Genomic DNA, 15,149 nt, shown 5'->3' with positions numbered 1-15,149 from the left:
TATGGAACTTTGGTTGGGAAAGGCATTCTTTCAACTGGACTACAGTTCAAAGCACAGGACATGAGGGATCTAGGTTCATCCCCTTCCTGGTCAGGACCGTAGGGCCCATTTTATCTCTAGGTCTCATTTTTTGCATCAGATAAATATCTGTCTTACAAGGGTAGTGTGACAAGCAAATAATGCACAAAGAAAACACTTGAACTTAAACACAAAAAAGAGGATCCAGATGCCCTTGGCCTAGTCAGTTTCCCTCACAGATCTTCATTTCCCTCTCTGTGAATCAGCAACAGTAATATCTACTCATTTTTGCCATTTCTTGAGTGGTTGGTAATTGCAGATGCTGGGTGACATACCTGTTACACATTTATTATCTTACTACTTCTCTGAATTCTGGTGAGGTCATACAATCCCCACCCCACAAAGGTGAAGGAACTAAGGTTAGATGTCTTTCCAAGGTCACCCATGCTGAGTGGGGGCTCAACCTGTTTTTAACTCCTGAAGGATCTGAACCCTCCAATGCCTCCTGCAGGGATCACATTGGCTTAGCCTTGTCACCACTGTCTGTGCTCAGCTGGCGCAGTCATCCCCAGGTCACCCACTCACTTGTTGAAATTGATGAGCCAGATGGCCAGCTCAGCAGGGGCCGTCTGGTCCCAGTGGATGGTGTAGCCCTTCTGCAAGGTAATGACTGGCTGATACTGCTGGTAATGGGTGCTCCTGGTGAGGGCCCCCTCCAGGTAAAGAGGATGGGTAGGGAAGTCATTCTTGATGATCTTCATTCGCAGGTTGCTGGTCTTGTAGGCCTGAATGTACATCTTTTAAAACCCAAAAAGGAAATGCACAAGGAGGCGATTACAAGGGATTATTCCAAGAGCAGCGTCTGGTTAACATCTGACTAAAGACAGCAGTTTCAAAAGCACTTTCTCTTCACAGAGCCCTTTTTAGAAGGCTTGAATGAAAGGAAGGCCAAATAAGGGGACATCTCTTTCTGCTGGGTGGATGCAGCCCAAGCAGGACTGTATAATCCAACTAATGCTTTCTGTGCATCTTTAAAAAAAAAGTGCTCTGTTAAGTAGCACTTGGGGAGAGTTTGCTTAGTATTCAGATGACGTATTCTGGTAAAAGGTAGGACATGTGGAAGGAGAAATAAGGGCGAAAAGACTTTTCTAATTCTATTGAAAATGCAGCTGATGCTTAATTGACCGTTGCTCTGACTGTATTTGAGTGTGTTGCCCTACTTCTACCTCTGACTCTAGTGTCTGTCCCTTGTGGTCAGCCTATGTGCACGGGATGAGTGCATGGTGTCTCATTCAGAGAAAAACATTGAAAGCAATACTATCAGCCACTGAATCCCAGGGACCAGCCTTCGTTTAAAACATTGTCCTGTTTTATGTTAAGTCCCATATTTGTAGTGTGACATCCATTTTGGTTTAAATCTGGAATGTCCCACAAAAGCTTGTGTGTTGAAGTCGGTCTCCAATGCAGATGTGTTCAGAACTGGAACTTTGGGGAAGTGACTGGATCATGAGGGCTCTGATCTCATCATTGGATTGATGGGTTCATAATTGAAGGGACTATTGGGAGGTGGTGGAAAATGTAGGAAATGGGGCCTCACTGGAGGAAGTAGGTCACTGGAGGCATGCTTTGGAAGGGTATTTCTTGTCTCCAGGCCCTTTTTCCCTGCTTCCTGTGTGTCACAATGTGAGTAACTTTCCTCTGCTACACTCTTCTGCTATTATGTTCTGCTTCGCCTCAGGCCCAGAGCAATGGAGCCGGACAACCATGGACTGAAAAATGAGCCAAAATAAACCTTTCCACTTTTTAAGTTTTTTCTCAGGTATTTTATCACAGTGACAAAAAGTTGACTAACAACCTGTAAAGCTGTGGCTAAAAGAGACCATCACACAATGTATAATAAAGTTATGCCTTTGGAAAGAAAGGGTTTTCCCCTCTAGTTTTTATCACAGACAAAGATAGAGAAATTCCAACCCTGCCCACCTTATAGACTTGCCATGGACATCAAAAGGTAAAAGGTCTATTAAATATTTTTGTTTATTTGTGGTTCTGAGGATTAAACCCAGAACCTTATGCATGTTAGGTTAGTGCTCTACCATTGAGCTGCATCCCTAGCCCTTTTTGTTTTCTTATTTTGAGACAAGCCCTTGCTAAATTGCCTGGGCTGGCCTCAACTTTGTGATCCTCCTGCCTCAGCCTACCAAGTAGCTAGGATTACAAGCATGTACCACCATGCTTAGCTGTTAAAGCACGTTCTAAGCTATAACACGAAGATTATTAGTAATAATTATCCAGTAGCCAGTTATGATAACCCAGCAACCTCTGATAATCAGCCCTTTTCTTCAGAAGATAAGCAATGTATCAGAAAGAGAGGGAGGGAAGGAAAAAGAAGGCCTCACATAGGATACCAAGTCTTTTTTTTTCCCCCAGTCCTGGGAATTTAACCCAGGGGTGCTCTACCACTGAGTTATATCTTTTGCCCTTTTCACATTTTATTTTGAGACAGTCTTGCTAAGTTGCTGAGGCTAGCTTTGAACTTGTGATTCTCCTGCCTCAGCCTTTCAAGTGGCTAGGATTACAGTTGTGTGCTACAGTGCCCAGCACAACACCAAGTCTTAGCACAGTGATGCTGTTTATTGCCAAGAGTGTGGATACATGGTTGGAGGATTTGGTCATCCTTCAATTATCCAAGCCATGATTTCCATCTATCAGCTCCCCTCTGACTCTACCTCCCTTCTTATCCTCCTTAGACCAGCCCATCAACCACTCATTCCCATTAGCATCTTGGCCCTTGCCTTATCCACACATACAGCAGAATCCTTGCCCTGGATCATTCCACCTCTTCTCCCAGGGCTCTTGAGCACAGCTGAGAAAACCCCTTGGCCTGGGAGAGAGGTGCCTCTCAAATGCACCAGCTCTGATCTCCATCGGGTTTTCAACACCACCAGGCGCTCCTGCCCCATGACTCTTGCCAACATTTTCCACGCTCTTCAGCAGCTCTTCCACATCCCTCTTCTGCATCTTTATCACTCTCTGCAGGCCATCCTCCTTAGGCCCACTCCCTGAATTCTCAACACATGACCTCACTGTCTCCTGCAGAAAGAGACACTCTCCTTCCTGCCCCTGCCCCCTGCCCTTGCTTTCCTCTGGTCCCTCCTCTTGCTAATGCTAGCCCCTCCCACCTTTGGTACCTGCTTCCTCAGCTGCACCCTGTGCCTACTTTGCCTCTGTGACGCTTTCCCCTCAGCCTGGCACTAACTCCCTCTGCTATCTCTCTTTACCCCCCAAACTGCATTTAGCTGTACTCTAAAGCCCCAATTCTTGACCTGTAGTGGCAATAAAAATGTTGGCCTTATTAGGAGGAGCCATGAGACAGCTCCTTCATTCATACACATCTACTTCCCCCCTGGACCACTCACTATGCTTCCCCTCTTCAGCTGAGAAATCTTCATTTTCTCAGGGTTCCCTCTTTATGCATTCATCAGTCATTCATCTAAATAATGGCAGTAATAATACCACAATAATGGCTAACTCATACTTATGGTCCTGCCCCATTCCTGGTGCTATCCAGACCTGCATTGTCCCCTACAGTAGCCACTGGCTTTGGAAATAAGGCCAGTGTGGCTCAGGACTGGATTTTTAAATTTTATTTTAATTAATTTAAGCTTCAAAACCAAAGCAATGTAAAATATCTTTTTCCTATTAAACACAAGTTGATAGTTTTGGTGTGCCTGCTTTTTATTTTGTTGCCAATTGACATTCTAAATGAGTGAGCTATAAATATAAAATAAATGTAGGGCTTTGAAGTCTTAGAACAGAAAAAAGTAAAGTATTTCATCAGTAATTTTATGTGGATTACATGTTGAGAGAGTATTTTGAGTATACTTATACAAACTATTATTAAATTAAATTTATTTTATTTCTTTATTTTTTTTCAATACTGGGAATTGAACCTAAGTGTGCTTTACCACAGACCTACATCTCCTGACCTTTTTTTCAACACAGGGTCCTGCTAACTTGTACAGGCTGACATGGAACTTGCAATCCTCCAGCCTCAGCCTCCCAAGTCACTGGGATTACCCGCATGTGCCGCTGCACCCAGCTTGCATTATATTTCTACTGCATAGGGCAGATGAGGCATTGATTTTATTTTCACCATCCGAAGTCACCTCTAAAATCTCATTAAGAAGGTTCAACTATTATCCCAATTTTACAGATGCAGAAGTTGGAGCATCAAGAGTAGAAGCAATTTGCTCACTGTCACATAGTAAGTGCTAGAGCCTTACTTGAATCCAAACATTTAACCCTAAATCTAAGCATTCTGCTACAAAGTGTTTCAATTTTGATTTTGTGAAAATCCTTCTAGGTGTGGGGAAAAATAAAAACGAAGAAATAAAAAGAAAAAAAAAGAATTCTGTATCTCTTTTTGGCCCAACGCAAAGCTGGACATACTGCAGGCACTCACTGAGTATGTATTGCATGAGTGTGTGAGGGAGTGACCCACCCCAGGGGGCGTTCCCACCTGTGCATAGCGCCCACTACAGATGGCCCCTCTCCAGTCAGGAACATTGATGCAGTCTGGATGCCGGACCAGCCAGTTGTCATCCTTGGTGAGGTAGGAACCAGGGTACTCAGACACAGAGCCATCGACGTCATGGAATACGGACGTCTTATCCCCATCCATGTCCAGCTGGTTGAACCAGGGCCCAGGCTCTCCAAAGAACACTCTGGAAGTAATCTGAACAGATCCCAGGAAAATTAGGCTGGGCCAGAAGGTGAAGGGAAGCTATAGCCGTCATCAGGCCAGGGCGAAGTTTCCGATTTCCGCTGACATTACAAACCAGCCAAACCAAAGATGCTCTTGGGCACTGTAGGAAACCGCATGGCTGACCTCTGCTATGGAGCCGGAAGAACAGCCAAAGTTCACTATGCCTCACTCTCAGACCCAGCATGTAACTTTGGCTTCTGCTCACTGGAGGGCTGGTTGCCATGGTGACCTCGAGATGGGTCTGAACCCTAAGTCCAGCCTACAGTTCCTGCACAGATGGGAGGAGGGGGACTAGCAATGAGAGAGAATATGTGTGTGTGTGTGTGTGTGTGTGTGTGAGAAGGGTGGGGACGGGATGGTGAATGTTTGTATAAGGATATGTACACACATGGGGTGTACGACGTGTATGTAAAGGTTGAGTGTGCTGTGTGGTGTGTTTCTGGGTCACAGTTCTGCAGCACAAACCCTTCAAAATTTCAGCAATTCACCTCTTTCGGGCTCTCAGTGGCCTGAGTGAAGAAATTAAGTCACTTAAGTTTCACATCCTGCCAGTTGTCACTGGCAAACAGGAAGAGGCAGGAGCAGGGAAGAGGAGAAAGGGGGCAAGAAGGAAGAAGAAGGGAAGGGGAGGAGGGAAAGGCCTGGGAATCCATAACCCAAAGAAAATGTGCCATGAGATCTGGACCTGCCTGATGTCACTAGCAGCCCTGTTCTGATCTCCTCACCTTTTGCTCCTAGTTTGCTGGCTCTGCTATGGCCAGGAGGCCCCTGTTTACACTTTTCTCTCAGGGTGAGATTAAACAGGACATCTTTGGCAAAGACTTCACTTGGAAACTGCTGGGGTTTAGATTATTTTTGCCAACTCAGGTGGTCTGATCACCAGACCCAGTATGTCAAAGCCTTGGAGGAACAGCCTCAGAACCCTAAGTCCATCCTACAGTTCCTGCTGAGGCATAAGTGGGTTCCAATCAGGGAGGGTGAGCGGGCACTTACCAAGACTTGACCCATGGGGTGACCTATGCTTGTACTTTTCCAGTTTGGAAACAGAACTAACTGGGACATGGCCCAGCCTACTTGGAGGAGGCTATTCAACCCCTGTGGTGGTGGCAACAGCTCAATCTCCAAGCCCTGGGGGGACTTGTGAATCACCATCCAAAGTCTGGGTTGGTCAGGAGGCTGTCCTGGCGCCTCACTTACCGGGACGTCCTCAAAGGCAATGTTGGTCACATTGTTGTGAGGGCAGCTCTGCCAGGCGTTGTTCAGGCGGAAGGCCAGGGCGCTGGTGTGCCGTCCCTCCAGGGCAGCAAACTTTCGGAAGGTGCAGTTCTGGATGTTGACGGGGCCATCGTAGAACTGGATTCCTCTAATTGGAAAATTCCTGTGGAGTTAGGAAGTCAGCCATCAGTTTGAATGCCATGTTTATCTCTTCTGAGGAGGGTGGCAGGAGAAACTTTCTGGGGAAAACCAGTCCTGGTCCCCACCCCCAGCAATTTCCCCAACCCCAAATCATTATTGATTCATTAATTAATCTACTGAGAAAGCATGTATTGACATAGCAAGTGTTAATGAATGATTGCTGGATGAATGACCAGGTGGACAGATGGATGGATGGATGGATGGATGGATGGATGGATGGATGGATAAGAGGATAGATAGGTAGATGGATGGGTGGATGAGTGGATGGATGGACAGATTGATGGATGGATGGATGGATGGATGGGTGGGTGGGTAGGTGGATAGGTGAGTGGGTGGATGATGGGTGGACAAATAAATATTCATCTAATTGCTGGCATGAGGCTTAGGGGAAGGCCCTCTATTCAAATATTTCCCCCAACTTTTCCATCATATGAAGAATCATTGGGTAAATACTATAAATGCTACTGGAGGGTGCCAATATTATATCCACTGGGAAGGGAGTACTGTTACTCATTAACGCCTTAGTTTTAGTTGCTATAACAATGTAATCAGATTAAGACTCAGAAGTTTCTCCTTGTGAATAAGCCTTTCAATTGGCAATGTGGCCTGGGAAATTGAGGGGAAAAGAAGACACAGAATGGAAGGTGATAAAAAAAATATTTGCAATGCATTCTTCCAAGCATCTCTAAAAGAAAGACAGCCCTTGCTGAGAAGCAAGAGTGACAGAGGGTCCCAAGAAATCCTGACACCCAGAAGGCAGGAGAAAGAATATGGGAAGGGCTGGAGAAGAACCAGACTTAGAAACTGCCTTGGCCTGGCAGGAGGAGGTTGCTCAGAGGTTGCTCCCATTTGCCTCAGACTCCTGAGCAGATTATAGGGAGCCAGGGCCCGCGAGGTACCAAATGGGCTTCCTGTGGCCTTTATTGGCACTTGGGCCTTCAAGTCTAGCATTGTGCTTATACTGGTGTCTCTTCCTTTGTGTTGGTAACTTTCTACAGGGAACATAAAAAAAGGGTGGGGAGAAGGAGTAGAAAACGGATATGGATCTGTTGCTTAGAAGACCACTATCCCATTTCCCAACTTGGGCCCCCTCCATTCCAACATGACTCTGGAAAAAAGTCCCTGATCACACGGATCTTTTCAACCCAACTTCAGTGGACACCACAAGCTCCTTGCATTTTTATGTGTTTACATTTATAACTTATTAATGCTATCACCTTGAATCCTGATTCTCATGGAGTGGTTCCATGCATTTTACCATTGAAGGTATTTTAGGGACAGCCCATTCTTGTAAGCTCTAAACTTAAATTATATATTACCTTTACCTTCAGACTCTAACCCAGTTCTATTCAGCATGAATCTACTGTGATTGGGACTGTACAGTCCCAGGTTCCTGCTTTGAAATGCAGTGTGAAGAACCTTCCTGAATCTGACAGAACCTTCAGACCATCTCTGGATTCAGCAGAACATTCCAGCCCTAGGAGGCTGGGAACTCTCTGCCATGAAATCCTTAATATGCAGACCCAGAGTCACTTATCAAAGTGATGGAAGGGACTGCTATATCTCTTATGTGAGACAGAAACAAGGACTTCTCATTAGCTCACATCCCAGGAGACCAGAATCAGCCTTTGCAAAGTCCCTTACAATATGCACCTCCACTCAGCTGGGACATCCTACGTCTGTATATATTTTGTGTCCTGACTCTAGCACAAGGGATTATATTTCCTTAGGGAAGAAACCACAGGGAGAAAAGCAGGGCTGATCTTATCACAGGGAACCCTGGGACAACAGCATTGCTGGTGAGCTAGAGTCTTCCTCTCTGGCTTGAATTCACATCTGGGCAGAAATAGCAACAGAAGGGGAGGGAATCCTCCCTGCTTACCCAGGCTGTGCTTTCCAAGGAACTGAGTACATTGCTCTGTTGCCCAGCCACCTAGTCATCATCCAACCTTCATTTGATCTCCTCCAGTTAGGAGCAACAGAGCTCCTGACTTTTCAGGACAATCCTGTTATTCTAATTGTTGAACAAATCTGACTGCTAGCAAAGTATTTCCTGACCTAAATCAGTTCTAACCCTCAAGCCCCTGGGAAAACTTGCCTTATCTCTTGTGGGCATGGCAGCACTAAGAATGTGTCTACCCAAGGATAATCCCATCTCCTGGTTGAAGATCCCAGTCTACATGAGGCATGGCTGTGGGTTTTGCCACCCTCCAATTTATTCTCCTGTAAGAGTGCTCTGTCACTTTTCCAACCTCAGAAATGAATAAAAGTCTCCAAGTGAGCCTCCTATTGGAGAAGACCAGGACCCACAGTCCCACATTGTGGAAATGATATTCTCATTATCATAGACCAGGGCCATATTATGCGTTCTGATGGCCTTGCCATCCTGTTGATTCAAATTCAATGTTGTTGGCTTCTGTCTCCCTGATCCAGACTCCACCTCTTCATTGCTAGTCTCAATAATCTCAGTTATTTCTCTGGACAGAAAAATTCATAGTCAACAGAGAGAAATCACCCACAAATTTTTTCGTTCCATTGCTATCACTTAGGTTAAGCCACACAAAACCAAGTGACTATCACAGTTGCAAACGTACTGGCCAATAGGGAGGGTTCTTCCACTGTGGTCCAAGCCTCCGGGGCCCCAGATCCTGTTGTCCATCATTTCCGTTCCCACGTTGCCACTCTCACCAACAAACAAGCTGTTCTTTATTTCCTGCTTGGAGCCATCATCATATGGGAATGTTCCACCACTGTAGAGAGAAAATGTTTGGGGTGAAAAGTCCAGGGACAAATTCCCATAAAGGACCAAGCACAAGGACAGTTGTTCTTACCTGGCCAGGGTCAGGCCAATGCCATTGTCAGCAAACCTGAGGACAAGAGCAGACAGTTAAGATGTGTTCCATGCTTAGCAAAGTCATGTACACAGTTTGACTTTGGAGAGGGAATTGCGATTCTTTACTCTGTAAAGTAAGGGGACAGTCTGAATCCACTCCCATTCTGTGTCTGACTCCAGAGAGAAAACAGTGACTCCAATAGTCTTACCTTCAGTAAGCCATGGGCAGGCTCAGTTTCATAAGTCTCCCTCCCCAGCCCACCATCTGCAATTGCAGGTCTAATAGGAGATTTAGCCAAGAGAACCTGGAGGACCTCACCACTCTCAGGGCCAGCACTGGGGACAGGTGAGTTATGTGACTTGCCATCCTTACTACTGTTTCAGCCACAGCAGCACAAAAACTAAATTCCTAGTTCCTGGAATTCAGACAGATGCTGGTTCTGAGAAAAGCATGAAGAAATTTTGCAATTGCACTGTGGTCACCTACTCTGCTGCTTTTTCACTCTGCCCTTTTTAAGTGTCCAGGTGAGCATGCTTCTGGAGGAAGTCTGGTCTCACCTGACAGATGATCATACAGGACCTGAGCTGAGTCTTGGGTCTATGCTGTCTTCAAGTCCTCCATCCTGAGGCAGATAGTTCTACTTTTCTGTTCCTTCCACCTGTCCTGGACATCCTGCCAGGCCCATTTTCTCAAAGTGCCATTGTCACCAATCATTCTCTGTTTCCTACACCTCCAGTGGCTTCATATCACCTACACATCCAAGCCCAAGTCTTACCCTTGCATTTAAGAGCCTAGTGAGTCCATGTTTCCTTCTGCTTTAGCATCTTGAGCTGATTCTGGTGGCTTGAATGCTCTCTAGTTCCCAAGAGCACTTTATTTGTTTGTTTGTTTGTGTATTACTGAGTTGTGCATTTTTAATTTTTTCCATGCTTTTTTATTGGTGCATTATAGTTGTACATGATGGTGGGATTTGCTGTTACATATTTGTTCATGAGCACAATATAACAATATAATTTGGCCAATATCACTCCTCAGTATTTCTCCTTTCTTTCCCATCCTCCCTCCCTCTGGTCCTTTTCCTCTACTCCTTTTGATTTTCATGAGAGAACACTCCCCCTCACCTTTCTTTTGTTTTTTATTCTCTGGCTTCCACATATAAGAGAAAACATGCGACCCTTGACTAAATGCACTTTTTCATCCTCTGAGTACTTTATTTTAGGACACATGCATTCCCCCTCTTTGGAGATCTATCCAGTTCAAATCAATTATTCAAGGTCCATCTTCCAGAGCATCATATTTTCCAGTTCATTTCTAAAGCTTCTTGATTCTTGTCTCCCAGATGTGAACCAGCCCCCGAGCTTTTCCACATCATCACCACCCACCCCCCTGCATTCCTGTAGTTCCCTCATTCTTTATTGTGTCCCGGGGAAAGACTAACAGCTTGCCTCTCCACCAAAATGCTGGTGATTCTATAATCAGTCACTCTTCCTACCTATGCTTCCAAAATTTGCAGCATTTTTACTATTTCACATACATCTCAAACTCAATAGGTTTAAAACAATGCAATGATCTTCTAGCAGACGTGCTCACCATTCCAAAGACTCAGTTTCAGCAAAATTCTCATTATTTATAATCCTTTCTCATTGGCATTATCGTGGTAATACCTCTGCTGGCTTTCCTACCTCCAGGAGAGCCCCCTCCCATCTGTGCCTCCATCCAGTGATCACCACAGTGACCTTCCTGAAAAGGCCACATTGACCAAATGCCCAAAGTTCTCAAAAGGGATCCCCATCTTCTGTCAGTCCCTGACCACATACACTGTGGGATTGCAGCCATCGTGCCAATCCAGCACTGAGCTTCCTTAGAATGAGTCTGATGGAGCATTAGAAGAGACAGCCCCACAGGCAGAAGATCATGACCATTTTTCTTGCTGCTCCAAGTCTGGCATTTACTGTCTCTATAGGGAACCTAAACTCTGAAATGCCCAAGAAATCAGAACCAACAAATTCTCTGGACATTTGCAGAGAATTTCAGCATTGATGCCATCTAGTTTCTTTTCTACCAGGGCCTCCATCTGCCTCCTAAATAGTATCCTTCTCAAGTACCATTGGCTTCTGCTCTACAGCTAAGCAACTGATTTCATTGAATAGTATTCCATATTATAAGAAAGTTCTCACTTCTTCGGAACTGAAATATGCCCTCTAATGCCAGTTAGAATAAGCCTTCCCCCTCTTCTCCTAAATTCCTTCAAAAATTCAGATTGGCTCTCTTCTTTCCTTTCCCCTCTTTTAAAAATAAATGACTCCTCTTTCCTTATGAGGAGCAAAGTTCTCTCCATCTCTTGGCAGCAATCCTATCTCCCAGAACATCTTTCAGGGTGTGCTTGGTACTCATGCGTCTCCCAGCCTACAGTCAGCCTCTCCCCAGATTTCTGCTTTTCAAGGCAGCCTCTTTCCCTTCTTCTGTCAATTTAGTGTCTCTGTTTCCCTCTTTGCATGCTTTTTATTTCCTTTCATTCCCTTTGCCTTTATCTCCTATACAAAGTTTCTGACACTCTCCCCCCATACACACACATACACCTTTTTTGTTACTGGGGATTGAACTCACAGGTGCTCAACCACTGGGCCACATCTTCAGCCCTTTTTATTCTTTATTTTGAGACAGATTCTAAGTTGCTCAGTTTTTATTATTTATTTTGAGACAGGGTCTCTAAGTTGCTTAGGGCCTTGCAACTTAGCTAAGGCTAGCCTCGAATTCACAATCCTCCTGCTTCAGCCTCTCAAGTGGCTCTGATCTCCCATTTTTATCACAAAAGTCAGACAAAGGGGCTGGAGTTGTAGCTCAATGGTAGAGCACTTGCTTAGTATGTGTGAGGTACTGGGTTCGATTCTCAGCACCACATAGAAATAAATACAATAAAAGTCCATCAACAATAATGAAAAAATTTTTTTAAAAAAGTCAAATGAAGAGAACACTTCATGATACTCCCACAAAATAAACTCCTGCTCAGCTGCTGTCCCTTTTGGTATTTGTCCAGTGTGACCAGTGGCTTTATATGGTGCCTTATCTCAGAACTCAATATTCTTGGCCCTTTTCACTGTGTCTTGGAAACCAACACCTTGGAGTGTTGAGTCCTGGTTTGATTATTTACTAGTTGTGTGATGTTGGGAAACTCATTAAACTGAGCCTAGATCACCATCTTTAAAATGGAGGTACTAATTTATATTCTTGAAAACCGTGGTAAGAAAGAAATCCAACAAAGGCTTTGGCATGTAGTAGGTGTCTTGAATATTCTGACTTTTTTCTTCTTCCATCTCTTAGTTGGCTGGCTGTGTGACCTTGAGAGAGTGAAGCCAGTGGCTATTCAGAGAAAAATCATGACTCCCAGCACCTGGCACTGTGGGTTGAAGGCAATATGCTGTTTTGGGGTTTTGTTTTTTGATTTCTTCTGGCCATTTCCTGCTGCTGTTCTAATGCTCCTACCTCTGGGAGACCAGAATGCCAAAGGCTGATGTGTCTTGTTTCCTTTCTCTGACTTGTTCATACTCCAGATGTGGGGAGGATGGTTCATGCCTCCTTTGTGCCAATGCTACACATCACTCACGACTCACCGGCAACTGTCCAGCCACACATCCCCACCACGAAGCCAGGCCCCATGGTCCTGGTTCTTGTAGGCTGTGAAGTACTTGATGATGGCTGGCTCCCGGGGCTTCAGCGGGTCAGCATCCTGGTGAGGGCTGTATCTGGAATACCATGGGACAGACACGGGGTGTTGAGAGGATCTGCTGTACTGACTCCCTCCTGGGCTCTGTGAGCTCCTCTGTACTCATGGAGCCAGACAGCACTGAATAAACACTGATCAGCATTGCCCGGGCTCTGGGGTGAACTTTCTGAGCCCATCACAGAGGCAAGCAGGCTTTTCTCCAGGGCCCAACTCCAAGAAGACGCAAACATCACTTTTTTCATCCATCAGCACCACTAAGAGCTGTCCCTTAAGTGAGATCAAATCACAGAGGAAAGTTCAGACATCCAGTGCCATCCAGGCATGCAATGCAGCCCCTGCGGCCTGGAAGGACAGTCTGTGACACTCAGCTCTCCCATTAACTAGTGGGCAACTTTGAACTAGTGCCTTATTTTGGCACTTCTTAGCTACAAAATGTAGTGCTGAGCCCGGTGCATATTGGTGCCTCGTGTTCTGTGGGCATTATCATGTTACTAGTGTTGCCCACTTTTGATGGAGAACAAACAACTTAGACCTTTTATAGGGTACTGGTTTTGACAATGACCCTCAGGTTTTGGCAGCACCTTTTAAAAGTTGTCTCAGGCTTTCAGCTGAGCTCCAGGTTGACTTATAGGCATAATCTACATGTTTGTTTGTTTGTTTATTTTAAATTTACAGTGAAATTCTTCCCTTTTCTTTTTACTTTTTTTTTTAATTCCAGCCCCAACTGCCATGCTCTGGCCATTCCTATTGACTTTCCAGGTATTGGCTTTGCTGAGGGATCTAGAAACTTCTAAGAATTTTCAGTCTCCTTTTGGCTACTAGAGACTGACTCCTAATTCAGACTTCACCCTGCTCAGAGTTTTCACCGTGGTGCCTTCAGCAGTTAGTTCAATGCCCAGCCCATAGAAAGTTCTCAACAGGACTGATGAGGAAGAGATGAAGAAGAGAAGGGAGTTGGACTGAGGGGTCACTATGGAGGATGTGTCTTCCCAAGGGTCTGTTACCTGGCTGAGATGATAGATAGAAAGGGCCGCTTGTCCTTGGCAGAGGCCTCTGTGGTTTTGACTCCGTTGTCTATGATCATGCCAGCCTGGGGAGAGAGGACACATCAGCTGCTATTGCAGACCACAGGCATCTTGTCACATCCAGCCTATTACACCCTCCTGTATGTGCCAGTAAAACCATCATTTATGGAATAGAGGGTCTTCAGTGTACAGCAAAAAGAACATGCCTTATTCTGTGTGACTCAGACCAAATATAGGGGGGGGGGGGAAGTGTCCTGTTTAAGGTGTAGATGAAGAAACTGAGTTCTAAAAAGTATCTTTTCCAAGGCCCCATAGTCAAATCCTTACACAAAATCCACACTTCTTTCTATAGTTATTATCCTGGGCCCCAAATCAAGGACTTAAGGTATGCATTCTTGTGATGTGAGTCAGATGATATAGAATTAGACTCCTAGATCTATTCTCAGGAATTAGGACTTTAGAAAAATCAACCCACCCATCTACTGCTAAATATACTGCTCTGAGAGTATATTTATTTATTTATTTATTTCTGTACTAGGAATTGGATTCAGGGGTGCTCTACCACTGAGTTATATTCCCAGTCCTTTTTTTTTTTTTTTAATTTTGAGATAGCATCTTTCTTAATCCTCCTGATTACAGGCATGAGCCACTGTGCTTGGCCTACTCACCTCTTTAGTCTTTGTCATCTGCAAAATGAGTTAATAACAACTATTTCACAGCATGGCTATGAGGACGATTAAGACATACAGGAAAAGATACTTGGAAGAAGACCCACACACTGTGTTGTAGAGGCAAGGCTCACTAGTCATGAGCACCAATCAAGTTAATCCAGATGGAGGTCCTTTCCACTTCTTTCCCACCTGCCTCAGAGGATGAGACCGGCTATCACCCGAAGTCCCACCCACTATTTGCACCAGTGAGCCCTTGCCTATCCTCCCTTCTTCTTCCATCTCCTCTCCTTCTCAGCTTCCCCACACCTCCCAGGTACTATGTGGCCCATCTCCCCTGCTCACAGGGAAGCTTCTCAAGGGACCAGAGATTGACAGTTCCCCACAAGAAGCCAACTCATTCTCCACTTTATTCCCCTACTCCACCACCAGCAGCATTATGGCCTCAGCACGTGCCTCTGTATGGGTACAATGCTGACGCCCATGATAGCCTCAGAAATGCCCCACTGGAGACCTTGGGCAAATTCACCTCTATCAAGGTAGTGCTGTTCTCCTCCATATCACTACCTGTGGCCCCACGGAACTATCTTTCACCTTAGTCTCTGAGACATGCCACTGCCAGGGGTCTCCCCTAGGTGTAAGCACAAGGCTGCTCTGAGAGGATATTGCCTTTTTGTTCTTCTCCTGATTAAACCTTTT

At 45.2% G+C, this 15,149-nt stretch overlaps 1 protein-coding gene across 3 annotated transcripts in view; it reads right to left on the bottom strand.

Moving 5' to 3' along the window:
• The window catches only part of LOC107148377 (cell migration inducing hyaluronidase 1), a 168,038-nt gene that overhangs the window by 16,513 nt on the left and 136,376 nt on the right, over window positions 1-15,149 (bottom strand). For all 3 annotated transcript variants that reach the window (XM_048790163.1, XM_015493004.2, XM_048790164.1), the window contains 7 exons: window positions 13,762-13,847; window positions 12,645-12,776; window positions 9,031-9,066; window positions 8,794-8,949; window positions 5,981-6,161; window positions 4,538-4,753; window positions 604-815 (listed from right to left, as the gene is read on the bottom strand). In XM_048790163.1, coding sequence (XP_048646120.1) covers window positions 604-815; window positions 4,538-4,753; window positions 5,981-6,161; window positions 8,794-8,949; window positions 9,031-9,066; window positions 12,645-12,776; window positions 13,762-13,847 — 1,019 coding nt within the window. The remainder of the gene's footprint in view (window positions 1-603; window positions 816-4,537; window positions 4,754-5,980; window positions 6,162-8,793; window positions 8,950-9,030; window positions 9,067-12,644; window positions 12,777-13,761; window positions 13,848-15,149) is intronic.

This window comes from Marmota marmota, unplaced genomic scaffold (genome assembly GCF_001458135.2).
Source record: "Marmota marmota marmota unplaced genomic scaffold, marMar, whole genome shotgun sequence".
NCBI classification, from domain to species: domain Eukaryota; kingdom Metazoa; phylum Chordata; class Mammalia; order Rodentia; family Sciuridae; genus Marmota; species Marmota marmota.
Note: the sequence above shows the minus strand (reverse complement) of the source record. Positions and strands in the feature narration are given on the sequence as shown.